The 15,441-nt window shown below is 40.2% G+C and overlaps 4 protein-coding genes across 4 annotated transcripts; 3 read left to right on the top strand and 1 right to left on the bottom strand.

The window, feature by feature from the left end:
• The first annotated feature begins 221 nt into the window (after positions 1–221).
• On the top strand, positions 222–3,509 carry LOC140781726 (nitrogen regulatory protein P-II homolog). Its single transcript, XM_073127871.1, has 8 exons — positions 222–493; positions 597–642; positions 755–782; positions 884–971; positions 1,136–1,203; positions 1,661–1,730; positions 3,110–3,145; positions 3,248–3,509. Exons 1-8 carry the CDS (start codon positions 292–294, stop codon positions 3,319–3,321), a joined length of 612 nt encoding a protein of 203 aa, XP_072983972.1. The 5' UTR covers positions 222–291; the 3' UTR covers positions 3,322–3,509.
• A 1,965-nt stretch (positions 3,510–5,474) lies between these two features.
• On the top strand, positions 5,475–7,788 carry LOC140782628 (WAT1-related protein At1g09380). Its single transcript, XM_073129304.1, has 7 exons — positions 5,475–5,767; positions 6,087–6,149; positions 6,234–6,350; positions 6,678–6,930; positions 7,020–7,178; positions 7,270–7,421; positions 7,509–7,788. Exons 1-7 carry the CDS (start codon positions 5,592–5,594, stop codon positions 7,672–7,674), a joined length of 1,086 nt encoding a protein of 361 aa, XP_072985405.1. The 5' UTR covers positions 5,475–5,591; the 3' UTR covers positions 7,675–7,788.
• Positions 7,789–8,420: 632 nt separating this feature from the next.
• Positions 8,421–10,015, bottom strand: LOC140781237 (galactinol synthase 1-like). The gene is made up of 4 exons (XM_073127143.1): positions 9,579–10,015; positions 9,170–9,493; positions 8,913–9,047; positions 8,421–8,817 (listed from the first exon to the last, which is right to left on the bottom strand). Exons 1-4 carry the CDS (start codon positions 9,903–9,905, stop codon positions 8,581–8,583), a joined length of 1,023 nt encoding a protein of 340 aa, XP_072983244.1. The 5' UTR covers positions 9,906–10,015; the 3' UTR covers positions 8,421–8,580.
• A 1,140-nt stretch (positions 10,016–11,155) lies between these two features.
• On the top strand, positions 11,156–14,110 carry LOC140781236 (small ribosomal subunit protein bS1c-like). Its single transcript, XM_073127142.1, has 7 exons — positions 11,156–11,506; positions 12,147–12,422; positions 12,724–12,804; positions 12,948–13,229; positions 13,304–13,414; positions 13,503–13,589; positions 13,874–14,110. The coding sequence occupies exons 1-7, from the start codon at positions 11,204–11,206 to the stop codon at positions 13,982–13,984; spliced, it is 1,251 nt and encodes a 416-aa protein (XP_072983243.1). The 5' UTR covers positions 11,156–11,203; the 3' UTR covers positions 13,985–14,110.
• Positions 14,111–15,441: the final 1,331 nt, after the last annotated feature.

Below are 15,441 nucleotides of genomic sequence, written 5' to 3'. Positions count from 1 at the left end.
CCATATCCATTTCAGATTAGTTGGGAAAGTTGTATAATTAATAATACTCTACCTGATAAAAGTTTATTAAGGGTAGGAGGGTCCACTAGCCGAGTAGGCCCAGACAGCCCAGTATGCCGTACCTACTCGGGCTGGGCCCAATCTTTACGACGGCCCGATCTAAACGATATTAATTGGGGTAGTTACTAATAAAACCCCCCAACTGCAACTGCTAACTGCACCATCCTTAAAAGGTCCCCAAAGTCTCAGACTTTGGAAGGCATCACGAGTTGAGCTCTTGGGGAGCGAGAAATGACGGCGTCCCTTGCTTCCATGGCGAGTCCGAGAGCTCTCAACTCCGTCGGATCGCCTCTTAGGGAGTCTTTTCTCTCCTTCGATATTTCCAAGTCAATCGCTTTGACTTCGAGAGGTTATCAACTCGATGGAAGGCTTAGAGGCGGAGGGAATCCATCACTCTTGCCGGTGATTAGAGCTCAGAGCTCTCCAGTGCCAGGTACCCCTCTGAAACTTTTTTCCTGCAAGAAGTAGGATTTTGATCCCGGGTTCGGTAGATCTTCAGTGGAATTTTGATTCATTTCTCCATTTTATTTAAGCAGAGTATCTACCAGATTCCAAATTTTATAAAGTAGAAGCCATATTGAGGTGAGAGTCTTGTCATATTCGTGCCCCACGATTTAAAGTTTGGAATGCATGGCTTTTTGATCAATTTTTTGGTAGTAATTTTCATTTCTTTGTGGTGGACTCACAAGTCAAGGCCATGGAGAGTCTCGCATGTCTCTTCGGTGAGTATGTTGTAATTTGTAATCTTTTTTTTCCTTTTTCTTTGATTTAGGCAAGTTGGATTTGTTAAATTTGTTAGTATAACTTTTGAATGGAAAACTAGGGTTTGCTGCAAATGGGTATTAGAGGGGTAACGGTTTCTGATGTGCGAGGATTTGGAGCTCAGGGTGGCTCGACAGAAAGGCATGGTGGTATGCTGTTGCTCATTGCAAGATTGTGCATTTCTCTTGAACATCTTTTAAGTGTCATTTCCTAGTCCTTGTATTTTTCTTTTCATTTTCTCTCTTCCTTTCGCAGTGCAGAGGATTGATACCACTTCTTTCAATATTTATCCTTATTTACTCTGAGTTTGCAGGGTCAGAGTTTTCAGAGGACAACTTTGTAACTAAAGTTAAATTGGAGATAGTGGTCAGCAAGGACCAGGTACATCGCTATATGGATAGATTGTAGCTATGGATGAAAAACATTGGAAAAGTTATCCATGGTTCATGTTGTTAGAAGTATGAGATTAACCCATTTCATGTTCTATATTTTGCCATGAATTGAGACATTTGGCAATGCTAGTCAACTCAGTCTGTTACAATGTTTTCGAAGGAAAGAATGTTGAGTAAGAATGTTTATCTTTCTCATATGGACAAGTTTCTCTCCTTGCAAAATCGTAAGCGGGTACAGTGGATTGTTATTTGCTCCTAACAATCTCGTTAGTGGTTAAGATGCTTATTGTTTCAATGAAACAAGGCGTACCCTTTTCTTCTAAGAAAAAAAATATATCGTTAGTGAAGATAACTACTTGAACTCGCGGTTTACAATTTTTCACATTCTTATAAAGTTTATTTAATCGGTCATGTTTCTTTTCTTCTCTTTCTTTTCCATGACCTAGGTTGAACCAGTAATTAACAAAATAATTGAGGAAGCAAGAACTGGAGAAATAGGTGATGGCAAGATATTTGGTAAGAACTATTTTTCATGATTTCATCTTCTATTTGCTTGAAATTGACTTTGAGCTTTCTTGTTTGAGAGCATGCACTGCCTGTTCCTATTTATACTGTTCAACACATGAGTGGGGAGTCTAGAACCCTACTTAAATATTGTATCTTTTTAGTCAATTTGATAGGCTAACTATAGATGGATGCACTTCATTTGCCTTTTCCCACAAGGGAATTCAACAACCTCTGTAATTTTCCTATCTAGTATATTATGCATGTGAGTCAACTGAAATCTTCTATCATATATATGGTAACCATGTCTCTTGTTTCCGAGTTCTCACACATCCTGTCTTTTGATTTGCACATCATTCTTTTGCTGCATACTGTACTTCTATTTAGGGGTAAAGTAAGTTGAATTCTGGTGAGCATCATCTTCTCTTCAAGTTGTAGTATGCATTCCATCACCCTCCATAGTTTCTATCTTACAAACTATAATGTGTAGACTTCTTTACACTTTCTATTCCTTTTGGTGTCAAATAACGCAAATGCACCCATCTAAGCTGTTATCCTTTATCTAGGTACATAATGATTTGTTATTATTTTTGTTCAACAGGACATATGATCTTTTTATCTAGATTCATGATGGTACTACCTTGTCTTTTTTCTGATATTATAGTGTTCACCAACATGACATTTCATCTTCCATAAATGCTAATATAATAGATGTCCTTTTTATGGAGGATAGCATAGTTGAGTTATTTGATAGAGTCGTGTGTGCAAAAACTAAAAAGTACACTAAGGTCGTTCCATGTACATTGAAGACCACAATTGGGCGAATGTTGTAATTAGCTCATCCTTGTATATGTAGGTCATCATTATTGTGAGAACTATTAAACTAGAAAGAGTAAAATTTTGACTCCTCAATACTGGTAATGAAACTACACAATGAATGAGGTGTGATCTGCAAATTGTAACAGGTCATGCAATTTATGTAGTACCTTGAGAATAATTGTTAACTCATTAACTATTCTAAAAATTTAAGCTGATAAAGAGGCAAAGATATGCATGACAGAATTTGAACTCATGATTTTTGACTGATATTATGATAACTCACGAACTGCTAAAAAATTAAGCTATTAGAAAATTATGATTTTTATATTTTATATTCTAACAATAATCACTTGTTAATATGCTAGTGGTAAACTATTGATACTTATTTTTTAATTTGTTGTATTCTAATGTCATGCAATTTGGATGAGTTGTGATATCATTTTTCTTGTTAGTTTGGCTAACTATACTAGGTGGTTATTTGTTTTTCTTCCTATTAGTTGTTGTATATTCGTGTTTCAACTATTGAACTTTGCATGTGGTGATTACTTCTGATGATGCTTTACTTCTTTCAGTGATACCCATTTCAGATATAATAAGGGTTCGTACAGGTTAGTTCTCTCTCTCTCTCTCTCTCTCTCTCTCTCTCTCTCTCTCTCTCTCCTGTCGTGCTCTCGGACACACACACGCACTCATTTGTTGTTATTCTTCAGGTGAGCGTGGTGAAAAGGCTGAGAGAATGACTGGTGGACGATCAGATATGATCTCTTCTGTGGCATCTGACTGATCAGAGTTGCCCTTATTTCACATCAGTTCAATTTGTTGCCCTCATGGAAATAGTCGGCTAGTTGTTCTAACTTCTAAGGTTATTCCTTGTAGCAACTTCTGGTATTCTGTTGCCGAGTGGATAATGTAAGTGTGAAGAATACTATCAAAAATAAAAGCTAGAACAACCAGGTTACTCTGCTGCTATTACTTGATCGACTCTGCTTTTTATACAGTAAGAAGTCTATGATACGTTATGACAATTTCATTAGTCACGGTTATGTACTTGTTTGAGTCTTCTAACTGCAAATATTCTCGAAGCAACTATTTTTCATTCTGTCTTTTATATGAAATGAGATAACAAAGGAATTGGTGCACTTTGAAAGAAGAACAATTTTAGCGTCTGTTGTGGAGTACCCATATATACGATGAGTCATTAGTCATAATTTTACCTTTTCTTGTTTCTCCCACACAATGATGCATCTTGATATATAGCTTTGAGACATTTAGGCCCACCAAGATCTCCAAATATATATACTAGAGCATGAATCAGGAATAGTATAGATATGATGATTAGACATACATTACTAAACGTTGTGCAATTTAATTGTGTATTTATGTATTTACATTCTCTTGGAAAAAGCACAATACATTTGTAGTTCAAGATGTTTAGACTCTGGAACTGTAATTGATGATGATGATGATGAGGGCCAATAAATTAAGTGTCATTCAACTTGGATACGTGTCTAATATATGAATTAAATAGTAGAGGGGGTTGATATAAATGTTGATATTTTAAATCTTCGAGTATGAATTTCCAATATACAAGTTAAGCAATTCAACTTGTCGACATCTTAAGACAATCCTTGATTGATTTGCTTTTTAATTTTGTTTCTAAGCTTTTCGTTGCAAAAGAACAAAATAGAGAGTAATGAGTAGGGTTATGATCTATCATTGAGAAGAAGTGCCTCACGAATGTATTAATGGCGACTCTTCTTATCTTAACCTTTCCACTCAATAAAGCAATGGGATTATGCCATTTTTAGCTCAATTCTAGTGATGAGCCGTAGCTATGGAAAGCTACGTGATAAATGATCAACATAGTATTTACGGGCAAAAAGCTATCGCCTTCTTACGCACTACTCTTTTTACGAAACAAAGTAGTAGTGTGTCAGATAGCATTAAAGATGGAAAGAAAGCCAACACTCCCACTAAGCCTTGCCTTCCATTTATGAAGAAGGAAAGACAGAATGGCTCAATCAATGCTAGGATGCTAGTGAACAACTTGCAACAAACTCCTAATTCTAGGATCCAAAGTTAGAAAATAGTTAGCTAGGAAATAGAAAGAAATCAAAATCATAAGCAAAAGCAAACACAAATAGCATACATGCATGATTCGAAAATATTAATTTAGATTGATCGCAATGATAAATACCACTCTCTTCTTATTCAGCTCACCCGAACTTTAACCTTGTAGTTTAGCAATTTAGGTTAGAGTTCGGATGCCGCCAAACCAAACCCGTTAGATAATAATTAACCTCTAATTATGGATCCAACCACTCATGTGAAGATCAATCCATAAATACATTTATCGATATGTGATTATAATTACTTTGCTCTCGGACCCACTTATATAAAATGAAGTTGCACCGAATCCCAATATCGATTGCTAAGTCTCTCTGTAGGTTTGTATAGCTACGCATACGCATAATTTTGTCCGGATGCATGCGTGAACAAATTAAGGTGGTGCTAGCCAACAATCCCTCATGCGGTTTTAGTACTTCCTTTCCCCGCGCACACTACCTTTTCATTCAAAAGCTAATTAAAGATTAGTGCAAAACAAAGAAAACCGACGAAGGGATATCGGATAACAAAACGAAAGAGATAGGAAGAAGAAGAAGAAGAAGAAGAAGAAGAAAACAAAGTCTTTTTTTTTTTTTCTCTCTCTCAAAAAGAAAAAAAAATAAAAAAGTTTTTTTATTCTTTTTTGAAGTGTCTATCAGACAGTATGTGGTGAGTTGTGAGGGGTGATGTTTTGTTTGGCCTTCTACGCTTTCTGTTATTACCACCTTAGCGGATATTATTGCAGAATGTCAGGTCTCCACTTTTTCTTTCTTTCTTTCTCTCTCCTTCTATTCTCTCTATATATACCCACCTCTTCTCCTCTACGTTTTTATCTCCTTCTCTTGTTACTTTTCTTCTTCTCTCTCTCTCTCTTCTTGAGAACGTAGTACGTAGTAAGAGAGAGAGAGAGAGAGAGAGAGAGAGAGAGAATAAAAAGAGAGGGAAGAGATGGGTAGTGAGTTTACCCCGACCCTGGCCATGATAGCAGTCCAAATTGGCTTTGCTGGACTCAATGTAGTCTCGAAGCTAGCCATGGACTCCGGCATGAGCCCATACGTCTTGATCGCCTACCGGAACATCGTCGCCACCATCTTCCTCGGGCCCGTCGCCTTCTTCCTCGAAAGGTGAAGTAACCTCACCACCCTTCGTCCCTATTAAAATTTAAAAAAAAAAAAAAAAAAAAAAACATAGAATCAATGGTGCATGTTCTTATTAGCAGCTACTTCTTTTTCACTGGTTACCTTCTGCTGCATGCCAACTACTACCTAATTAATTATCACAACCGCACCCTTCGTCATGTAATCAGGCTAATCATGCCACTTGTCCTCCCCAAGGAGCCAGATGGCAACTAAAATTTGAATTGCTTTTAAAGGTCCCTTGTTTTTAGTGCGAGTGTCTAATTAATTAATTAATTAATTGTAGTCTATCTATCGATGTTTGCAGAAAGACTCGAATGGCGCTCACCGGCAGAATAGTCTTCCAGATTTTCCTCAGCTCTATATTTGGGTAAGTTAGTGATCTCCTGCATGCATGTCAATTAAAATAATATAAGCGGGCGATTACTTAATACTGACCAATTAATTGATGCAGGGCTACGATGAACCAGATACTCTACTTCGTAGGTCTCAAGTATTCCACACCAACCATCGCCTGTGCCTTGAGTAACATGTTACCTGCGATCACCTTCATCATGGCCGTTCCTTTCAGGTATATATATATATATATATATATATATATATATATATATATATATATAATTAATTAATTATGGGCCAGGTAGAGATGGGTCACGAGAAAGTGTAACCGAGTTTGGTAAATTAAACCGCTCATGAATAGAGCCAAACCCAGGTGACATGCATGGCGAGTTAACGTACGTGGACGCTTTGTCCACCGCATACTCCACGAGAACCACGCTACTTATAGCGGGAGTACGTTACGAAAAATAAGAGTTGCGTTTGAGTTAAGCTCAAACAAAAAGAAGAAGGAAACATGTCTGAATTGGACACCGGTTGTTTTTGTTTTGGTTAATTGCAGGATGGAGACGGTTGGTATTAGAACAATAGCAGGACAGGCTAAGGTTCTTGGAACACTCCTTTGTGTTGGTGGTTCCATGTTGATGACCTTCTACAAAGGTAGCCTCATCAAAACGTGGCCTTCTCACATCCACTGGAGGTATGCCGAAGAAGCCACCGCCGCCGATGGCAGCGCCGGCGAGCAAAACATGGCCCTCGGCGCCGTTCTCGTCATCGGCAGTTGCTTTGCTTGGGCCATTTGGTTCATCATACATGTAATAATCAATCACCACCACACAACATATATGCATACATATATAAAATTAGAGCAATCTTTTAACATTGATATTATTAAACATTGCAGACAAAGATGTGCAAGAACTTTGCATCTCCGTACACAAGCTCTGCTCTGATGTGCTTCATGGCCGGCATCCAGTGCTTTGTTGTCGGCGTGGGTGTGGAGAGGAAGTTGTCTGTGTGGGCACTCGGTTGGGACATCAGGCTTGCAGCCGTCCTCTACGTCGTAAGAGCTTTAATTTGAAATAATTATTGAGAAGCTAGTTAGAAGTACATAATTAATTGCTGATCGTGGAAATTAATTAATATTGTTTCAGGGAATAGTAGGCTCTGGTTTAGCTTTTGCGTTGATGTCGTGGTGCCTACAAAGAAGAGGGCCCCTGTATGTCTCCATGTTTAGCCCACTGTTGCTTGTGATCGTCGCAATCCTCGGATGGGCAATACTAGATGAGAAGTTATACGTTGGGAGGTAAATTCTTTTGTTTACGTAAGCTCTTTGATGTTCATTGAGGGGATTAAATTTGGTATCTATCCTCTTCCTTTTTTGGGGTTGCAGTGCTACTGGTTCTGCTCTTATAGTTGGAGGACTCTACATGGTGCTCTGGGGGAAGGGAAGAGAGATTGAGAAGGTGACAAATGGGGATTGCAAGAGCTTAGAAATGGGGCAGGAGGGACAGGTGGAATCTACCGGTCTGCCTGTGTATTTTAGTCCCAACCATTAGATCTAGTGAGAGATGTGGTGATGTGATGATGGAGTACTAGTGGATGGAAAAATTGCAACATGATCAACAGAGACATGCTAGCTTTGCTTTTGAATGAATTGATGTGGCAACAAAGGTCTGGTCCATCGAGTGGAATATAATTGCATCATGTCCTAGAAAAGCATTCTAAAATGGATCATTTTTGGACCTTAATAAAGAAATCCGTAAAACGAATAATTAATGAATAATCCATATCTTGTAGCTGCGCAATTAATATATATCCTCCGCAATCTAAACAATTAATTAAAGAAAAATTCCAACACCTTTACTACGTATGTAAATCATGATCTCATAGCTAGAGTAATGAAGCAGGAAAATTTATTTAAAATGGCTTCCATTACACAGTGTCCAATACTTATTATCTTTATTTTTAGGACTCGAAATTTTGAACGTATAACAACCTCTTAATTAAATGCAACAACGAGTAAGTCTTATCGTCACTTCACTCTAAATGCGACAGACCATTACCCACCACCTAGGCTGCATCCTCCGATAAAGAAGAAATCCTCATCGGGTCATATTCGCGACTTCTACGAATAACTCAAACTATACTCCCTAAATAAATTGGTAATATGTTAGAGAAAGAAAATAGAACCCCCAAGAAAAAATGTTAATCATTAAAATATACTATAAAGTAGGGAAAATAAGGATGCATGAGGATTCAAGGAAACCATTTGTTCTCTCTAATACTACATGCAAAAACCATATAAATTCTACAAAAATCTCATTTCATTCATCAAGCAAACAATATCAACCCAGAACATCTCTAAAACATGCATGACTGTCTTATTTCCACACAAATATATATATATATATATATATATATACACACACAAATTAACCCTACAAGCGGCCTGCATATATAACTTATGCGGCCGATGGCGCAGCAATGTAGTAGTGCGCGACTCCTGCGTCAGTCAACGCCGCGAAGACCGGCTGCTGCAGACCGTTCGCCTCCACTTCCACCTCCACCTCGGACACGGCCGGACCCTTGTAGTCCAAGGTCTCATCGTTGTATATATCGCACCACTTCTTCACCAGCATCTTGATGTCCTCCCTATCCATGTTCGCCTCCTTCCCCGTGTACCTCCACGGCTTCGATCCCTGACGCACGTACGTACATTTCAAATTTAAGAAATTAGTTGACAATACTTAAGTAATCAAGTGATGAGACGGTGGAGATCGCATCATCAACTTACCGCAGCGCAGTAGTGCACAACCTTCACCTTCTCCAGCTCCACGTTCTCCGGATGCCTCCAAAGCATCGCCAGCACGAGGTTGTACACGAGCGGGATTGGCTTGTAGATATCCTTGAAGAACATGTTCAGAAAATCCTACGTGGAATTGGGTACCACGACAGTAGAATTAAATCATCATAAGTTGCCTTTATTCGCGGGATGAAAACAAGTCGGGATAAGTCGAGTTGTTGACTTGCTGTTATTAATTAATTACTTACTTGTTCCGCGAATGGGGTCGGGGGCGTGACGCGGAGCGTAGCGAGGAGGCTTTGGGCCGTCGCGATGCTGGGCTCGTGCACGAACATCCCGGCGTTGAAGTAAAGGGCCGGTGGTAGGCCCAGTTCGTCTTGGGGCCACGTCACCTTGGCCGGGCACTGCTGGCAGTAGCCAATCCGATACTGACGCGTGTGGCTCCACGTCTTCTCGCAGAAGCAATCCATCACCGCATAGAAATACCCATCGCGGAGGTCGAATAAATGGTCGATGTTATCGTACACCTGGATATCGGCGTCCAGATATATCATCTTATCATACTCCACGAACTGCAAGAGTAGAAGGGGGAGGTCAGTAAAATAGTGGTCGTCATTAATATTAGTTCTAACGAGGCGATGGGGGGTGTGGGCTTACCTCCCAGATCCGGAGCTTGGAATAGTTGATGACGTAATAGGCCATGGCGAACTGGATCTGGTTCTCCGGGGGGTAAACGGGCTCGATCTCGCGGACGAGGCAGCCTTGCAAGGAGAGGAGGCGGCGGTGGCTCTCCGGGACGTCGGGGAGCACGGCGACCACCAGGGGATAACCGGCTCCCACCTTCCTCAACCCCTTCGCGAGCCCCACCACGCCCTTCACATAGTCGCCATCGCCGGCGAGGAACGTGACGTACGCCCTCCTCGGCCTTGGTGCCTTCGTCACCGTAGCCATTGCCGCCTCCTTGGTTACCATATGGGGCGCCATTGAAGGATTCGAGGAGGAGGAGAAGAAGAATAAGAAGAAGCTTCCTGAGGGTTGGCGAGAGTTACTGTGGTGTGACTTGGGATCTGCGAGGCGTGTTCATGGATGGAAATGGTGGTTGATTAAATAAGCGAGAGGAGGAGTAGGGAATCCTCTCTATTTTGGGCGAAATTACCGAAACGGGCGTCTTCTTGACATATCTGGTTTCTGATGACCCCGGATTATCGCCGTACATGTGGTGGTCTGGGAGTGATCGAGCGGTCAGTGAGGTTTTGAAAGAACTATCTCGAAGGGGTTAGTTAATTTGGGACGCTGCGCAGGAAGGGGCTGGAAGGTCGTGATTGCGTCGTTTGGTGGACCCCTGGCGTAGGTTAGTCTAGCGAGGTCTGGACCAATCCCGGACGGTTGATTGATTGTTGAGGCGCTGATGCAGGTTAATTAAGATGAATCGAGGTTATAAAATGCTGGGGTTGCATGAATGACGTGCGAAACATACGACGTTGCGGTCCATCTATACTCCGTGGACTCCCAAGTGAGAATCCCCTGGAAAGAAAGAAAGATGAGGCCCAGATGGTCTGCACGCCCCGACTGCACAAAATTTTCTTTAGTCGATGGAGTAGCTCTTAAGAGTTTCCATCAGCCAGCCGATGGAAGAATGCCAAGTGCGTGGGATAGGAGTTTCTTGAAAGAATTATGCCAGCAAGTGCAAATTGAATTTGATTCATTCTGATTCTGATTCTGATTCTTATTCTGATAGTCTAATCCATAACCTACGGCGTACGTACGTACGAAAGACCTCCCTAACTAACGCATTCAATACGCTTTCAGATGAACCATCTATTTCATCTGCTTGACAGTTTTCCTAACAACACTCTCAGCCATCATTTTAGCAGACCTGAATTTTCTTTTCTTCTTTTGGGTGGATGCTGCGTCTCAGCTTTACCAATAAGTCTCCTGTATAAAAAATATTCTAGGAATCTTCTCGGATACTAGAAACTTTTTGTATTATCTTTTGAGGTAATATAATAGTTGTTCCCAGATCTCGTCCGACTATTTTGGGGTCGTCGTTGTGCCACGTTTCACTTTATCGAGCACCTTCGTAAGGCTTTGGTTACAGGCCCAGATTGGACCTCTATCTTCTTGGGCTCTTGAGCTCTTGGGCTTTCTAATGGTTAGCATCCCTAATCTGCAATAAACTAATGATAGAGGGGTTCTTTTGCAAAAGAGAACCCTTTTAACTTGTCGGCCGTTGGTATAGGATAGAGAAGGCAATAGATTGTGGGAGAGGGAGAGTCACAACAATGGCTTCCCTGGCTCACCACTTCTCCGGCCTCCGTTGCCCGCCACTCTCCTCCTCTCCTCTCTGCAAGCCCACCGCCTCCTCTAAGCCTTCAAATCGGGTTTCTACCACTGTCGTCGCCGCCGTCGTCGCTGGAACCTATGCCCTGACCCCGGCCCAGAGAGAGAGGCAAAAGCTTAAAGAGCTTTTCGAGGAGGCCTACGACCGCTGCCGCACTGCTCCCATGGAAGCTGTCTCCTTTACCGTCGAGGACTTCCATGCCACCCTCGACAAGTACGACTTCAACTCTGAGATCGGCACCAAGGTATGCCTCCAATCACCAGAATGGCATATTTGGTTTTGTCTACTTTGATGCAAAAGTAGCGCCAATTTGGTAATAATAATAAATAAATAAATTGGATTATTTTGTTCGGTATTGGCGTATTGCCATTCAGACGGTGGTGAGTAGATATTCTAATAAATTGGGATATTTGGATGATAGTCGTAGACAGTTGTTTTATATCCTGATTACTGTGCTATGTCCAGTCTTCATGTAGATTATATTAATTGGAACAAAAAAAGATTGGTTGTAAGAAATTTAGAACTAGTATTCCGCGAAGCCAGTAATCGCAAGATAGGATTTTTATGGTTCTGTTCTCTGTTTGTTACTGTCAACTGGTTAACTGATTGGCACTTGGTATTTTAGATATCCGTATGTTCTGTTCTCTATTATGTACTATATTGATGCAACTAATGCTTAGAACAATGTGTGACTGAAGTTCACTAAAGAAACGGTTATTTTAGCTCATGCTTTCTCTTGTCTTATGATTACATTTCTAGTCGCAGACCATAATTTCTTTTTCATTATTGCAGTAATCTAAATTGACAAGTTAAACTTCTGCTTCTGTTTACATCTCTTTTCAGCCTTAATATTCATACTTGATTATTATGTTCAATTTTTACAGGTCAAGGGTACTGTCTTTATGACAGATATGAATGGTGCACTTGTCGACATAACAGCTAAGTCTTCTGCTTACTTACCTGTTCAAGAAGCATGTATCCATAAAATAAAGCATGTAGCTGAGGCAGGCATATATCCGGGACTGGTGGAAGAGTTCGTTATAATTGGTGAGAAGGCATCGGATGATAGCTTGATATTGAGTCTGCGATCAATTCAATATGATCTCGCATGGGAAAGGTGCAGGCAGCTTCAAGCTGAAGATGTTATCATCAAGGGTAAGGTGAGTATACTCTGTATGCTAACAGTTATAAAGAATCTAGATGAAGGTGAACCTCTAGTTTTCAAAAGACACTAAACTGAAGCTTACCAGGAAAAGAAAATGTAATGTTGTCCATTATGCATCCTTTCTATCCCTTCTTATATAGATTTATTGATATGGGTAATTATGTCTAAGGCTTCTTCCCTAACTCTTAGCTATTATTATTAATCAGCTTACATGAGGACTTCCGCTTGTGCTGCAAGTATAGTTTTCCTTTTCCTTTTCCTTCTTATGTGATTTTGTCAACATTTATGAGTTGTAGGTCATTGGAGGAAATAAAGGAGGTGTGGTAGCTATCGTGGATGGTATTCGCGGTTTTGTTCCATTTTCACAAATTTCGTCGGTTAGTTTTTGAACCTATCTTGAGCATTTACGTATCGGACATGATTCTCTTGTTTTAGAATGTTATCTTAGATTAATTAGATAAGAATCAAGTCTATAGAATTATATCATTGAATCTTACTGGTTTTCTCCATGGGCGACCAGAAATCAACTGCTGAAGAGCTCATTGATAAAGAATTACCTCTTAAATTTGTGGAGGTTGATGAGGAGCAATCTAGGCTTGTTCTCAGTAATCGTAAGGCCATGGCTGACAGTCAGGCTCAGCTTGGCATTGGATCAGTTGTTTTGGGAACGGTCCAGAGCCTAAAACCCTATGGTGCTTTCATTGATATTGGTGGAATCAATGGCCTTCTCCATGTCAGCCAGATTAGTCATGACCGTGTCTCTGACATTTCTACAGTCCTCCAACCTGGTGACACCCTCAAGGTATTGCACCCATTTCTTACATAGTTTGGCACTTTCTTGGAGATTTACCTTGACAAATTTAATGATGTGATAAGGTGATGATACTAAGTCATGACCGAGAAAGAGGCCGGGTTAGTCTTTCCACAAAGAAACTGGAGCCAACCCCTGGTGATATGATTCGCAATCCAAAACTTGTTTTTGAGAAGGTAATACTATAACAAGCATTTTTCTTCTTGTTTGTTTTGTGGATTTCATAGCAGCTTACTTTAGCGTCTTTTCTTTTGGCTTTTACAGGCGGATGAGATGGCTCAGACATTCAGGCAGAGAATAGCTCAAGCGGAGGCAATGGCCCGCGCCGATATGCTGAGATTTCAGCCTGAGGTACTTATTCCCTAACCCGATTATATTATATTTCTTTTAGTGCCTATGAAGAAAAAATATTTTATAAAAGAGAAACTTTACCCGCAAAGAAATCATACATAAGTCTCATGTGATTTTCTTCTATTAAGAAAAAGAAGAAGAAGTGAAATATGCGTTTCTTCTTGAGCGCCTTGAACTGGTAGAATTAGAAATGTTCTATAGTTTTCTGGGATTAAAACTTATCTGATTGCCAGTATGAGGTGCTAACAGTTGATTGCTTATGCTTCTTCACTTTCTTTTCACAGAGTGGAATAACACTCAATTCCGAGGGCATTTTAGGGCCACTCACGTCGGACTTGCCCGCGGAGGGCTTGGATTTAGGTGATGTCCCTCCTGCAGATGAGGTCGTCGTTTAATGTTTTCTCTCTTCCATTGGAGCTTGGCAAGTTTAACATGTAGTCCAGGGAGTCTAAATAGTGTACAATGTTATGTAATCTTGAAGTATACAATTATTCTCGTAATTACAGAAATTATCTCGTAAATTACTGCATGGGCTTCATGTCTTGCTGAGGCTGGACCTACGGGTCGGGCTGATTCCCTCCGATTCGAATCATCACGGATTGGGTCTTAACGGGCCGGGTTCGGTTGATCCAGTATTGGCCCGGCCCATACCCATATGCTGTGATTGCGTGAGTTCTTCTTAGTGCCACCAAACTAGGGAGAGGGAAAGGTGTGTGAGAAACAAATCTATTCTTCTCCATCCCAAGTAGTCCATAAACACAAATTATCTCCGAGTTAGGCAATGAAAATAACCATTTCCTGCCTCTAATCATACATGGTTCACACAACTTGGCCATTATCACATCACCTGTATCTCCCATGAATCTCACTCTCGATGATCTTTGGCACATTACCAAATATAAAGCCATGTCACCTCCAAGTATATCTAGCCCATCACATCGCTAACATTTAGTACACATGTTAAAAGACTTCAATGGCAACTACACCTTCACAGACACAACTAGTATCTTTGGTTGCCGTGGTTTGCAAATTGCAATGCAAGGAAAACAGAGGGAAAAGGATGGAGATTTGGCTGACCATCACATGTTACTATCAAAAGCAGTTAATGATAGAAACTAAACTATACGCTATCTGGATATTAATTTGGTTTCACACCTTAATCATGCCTTTTATGGATTCTGTGTCACTTGTGGCGTACTCTCACGCATGCTAATTAGCATAAAATAAAGAAGGAGGGCGAGAGATATTAACATTGTTTCACATTGGCATCAAACTTTGATTAGGAGTAAACTACCGGCCATGCTTTAATGGAAGAATCCCTGCGAATTGGACGGCCAGGATCATCTATCTAGAGCGGCCGCCATAGAAAATCCGCACGAGGGTCTTATCCCATCTCGTTGACCAGAAGACTGGAACAAAGCCAATTGGTTCGCTCAAGTGGGCCCGCACCATTGACTGGCTACGTGGCTGAAAGCCGAGTCGTGCGCGTCTTCCGCGTCGTGCTAGCCAGCTCAGCTCAGCTCAGCTCAGCTTCCTCAGATTAGAATACTAAAATCAATTTACATTTCACACCATATATATCTTATATATTTTATAAATTTATGATTCTCATCGTATTCTTTTCTTTTTTCTTTTTTTTTTTAACTATTTACATTTCAAGCCTTGAGAGTCTTTCTTTTACATAATTGTCAAGAAAATTTAAATTAACATTATATTCTTTAAAATATTGTGATCACTATAAAAAAAATCTGACTGCCATTATTTTTATTTTTTTTTCAAAAAAAAATTATTATTACGATTAATTATTTAAATAATTTATGCAAGATAACAAAAATAATTATTTTTATACTAA

Source organism: Typha latifolia, chromosome 2 (assembly GCF_019914945.1).
Source record: "Typha latifolia isolate L0001 chromosome 2, TyphaL0001v2, whole genome shotgun sequence".
Classification (NCBI taxonomy): domain Eukaryota; kingdom Viridiplantae; phylum Streptophyta; class Magnoliopsida; order Poales; family Typhaceae; genus Typha; species Typha latifolia.
Note: the sequence above shows the minus strand (reverse complement) of the source record. Positions and strands in the feature narration are given on the sequence as shown.

Coding starts and splice junctions, on each gene's coding strand:
- LOC140781726 (XM_073127871.1), top strand. CDS start 292: ATGACGGCGTCCCTTGCTTCCATGGCGAGTCCGAGAGCTCTCAACTCC. Junction 783..883: donor GAGTCTCGCATGTCTCTTCG/GTGAGTATGTTG, acceptor ATGGAAAACTAG/GGTTTGCTGCAAATGGGTAT. Junction 3,146..3,247: donor TATAATAAGGGTTCGTACAG/GTTAGTTCTCTC, acceptor GTTATTCTTCAG/GTGAGCGTGGTGAAAAGGCT.
- LOC140782628 (XM_073129304.1), top strand. CDS start 5,592: ATGGGTAGTGAGTTTACCCCGACCCTGGCCATGATAGCAGTCCAAATT. Junction 5,768..6,086: donor GTCGCCTTCTTCCTCGAAAG/GTGAAGTAACCT, acceptor CGATGTTTGCAG/AAAGACTCGAATGGCGCTCA. Junction 7,422..7,508: donor GAGAAGTTATACGTTGGGAG/GTAAATTCTTTT, acceptor TTGGGGTTGCAG/TGCTACTGGTTCTGCTCTTA.
- LOC140781237 (XM_073127143.1), bottom strand. CDS start 9,905: ATGGCGCCCCATATGGTAACCAAGGAGGCGGCAATGGCTACGGTGACG. Junction 9,494..9,578: donor CCAAGCTCCGGATCTGGGAG/GTAAGCCCACAC, acceptor CTACTCTTGCAG/TTCGTGGAGTATGATAAGAT. Junction 9,048..9,169: donor CGACCCCATTCGCGGAACAA/GTAAGTAATTAA, acceptor AATTCCACGTAG/GATTTTCTGAACATGTTCTT.
- LOC140781236 (XM_073127142.1), top strand. CDS start 11,204: ATGGCTTCCCTGGCTCACCACTTCTCCGGCCTCCGTTGCCCGCCACTC. Junction 13,415..13,502: donor CAAAACTTGTTTTTGAGAAG/GTAATACTATAA, acceptor TGGCTTTTACAG/GCGGATGAGATGGCTCAGAC. Junction 13,590..13,873: donor TGCTGAGATTTCAGCCTGAG/GTACTTATTCCC, acceptor TTCTTTTCACAG/AGTGGAATAACACTCAATTC.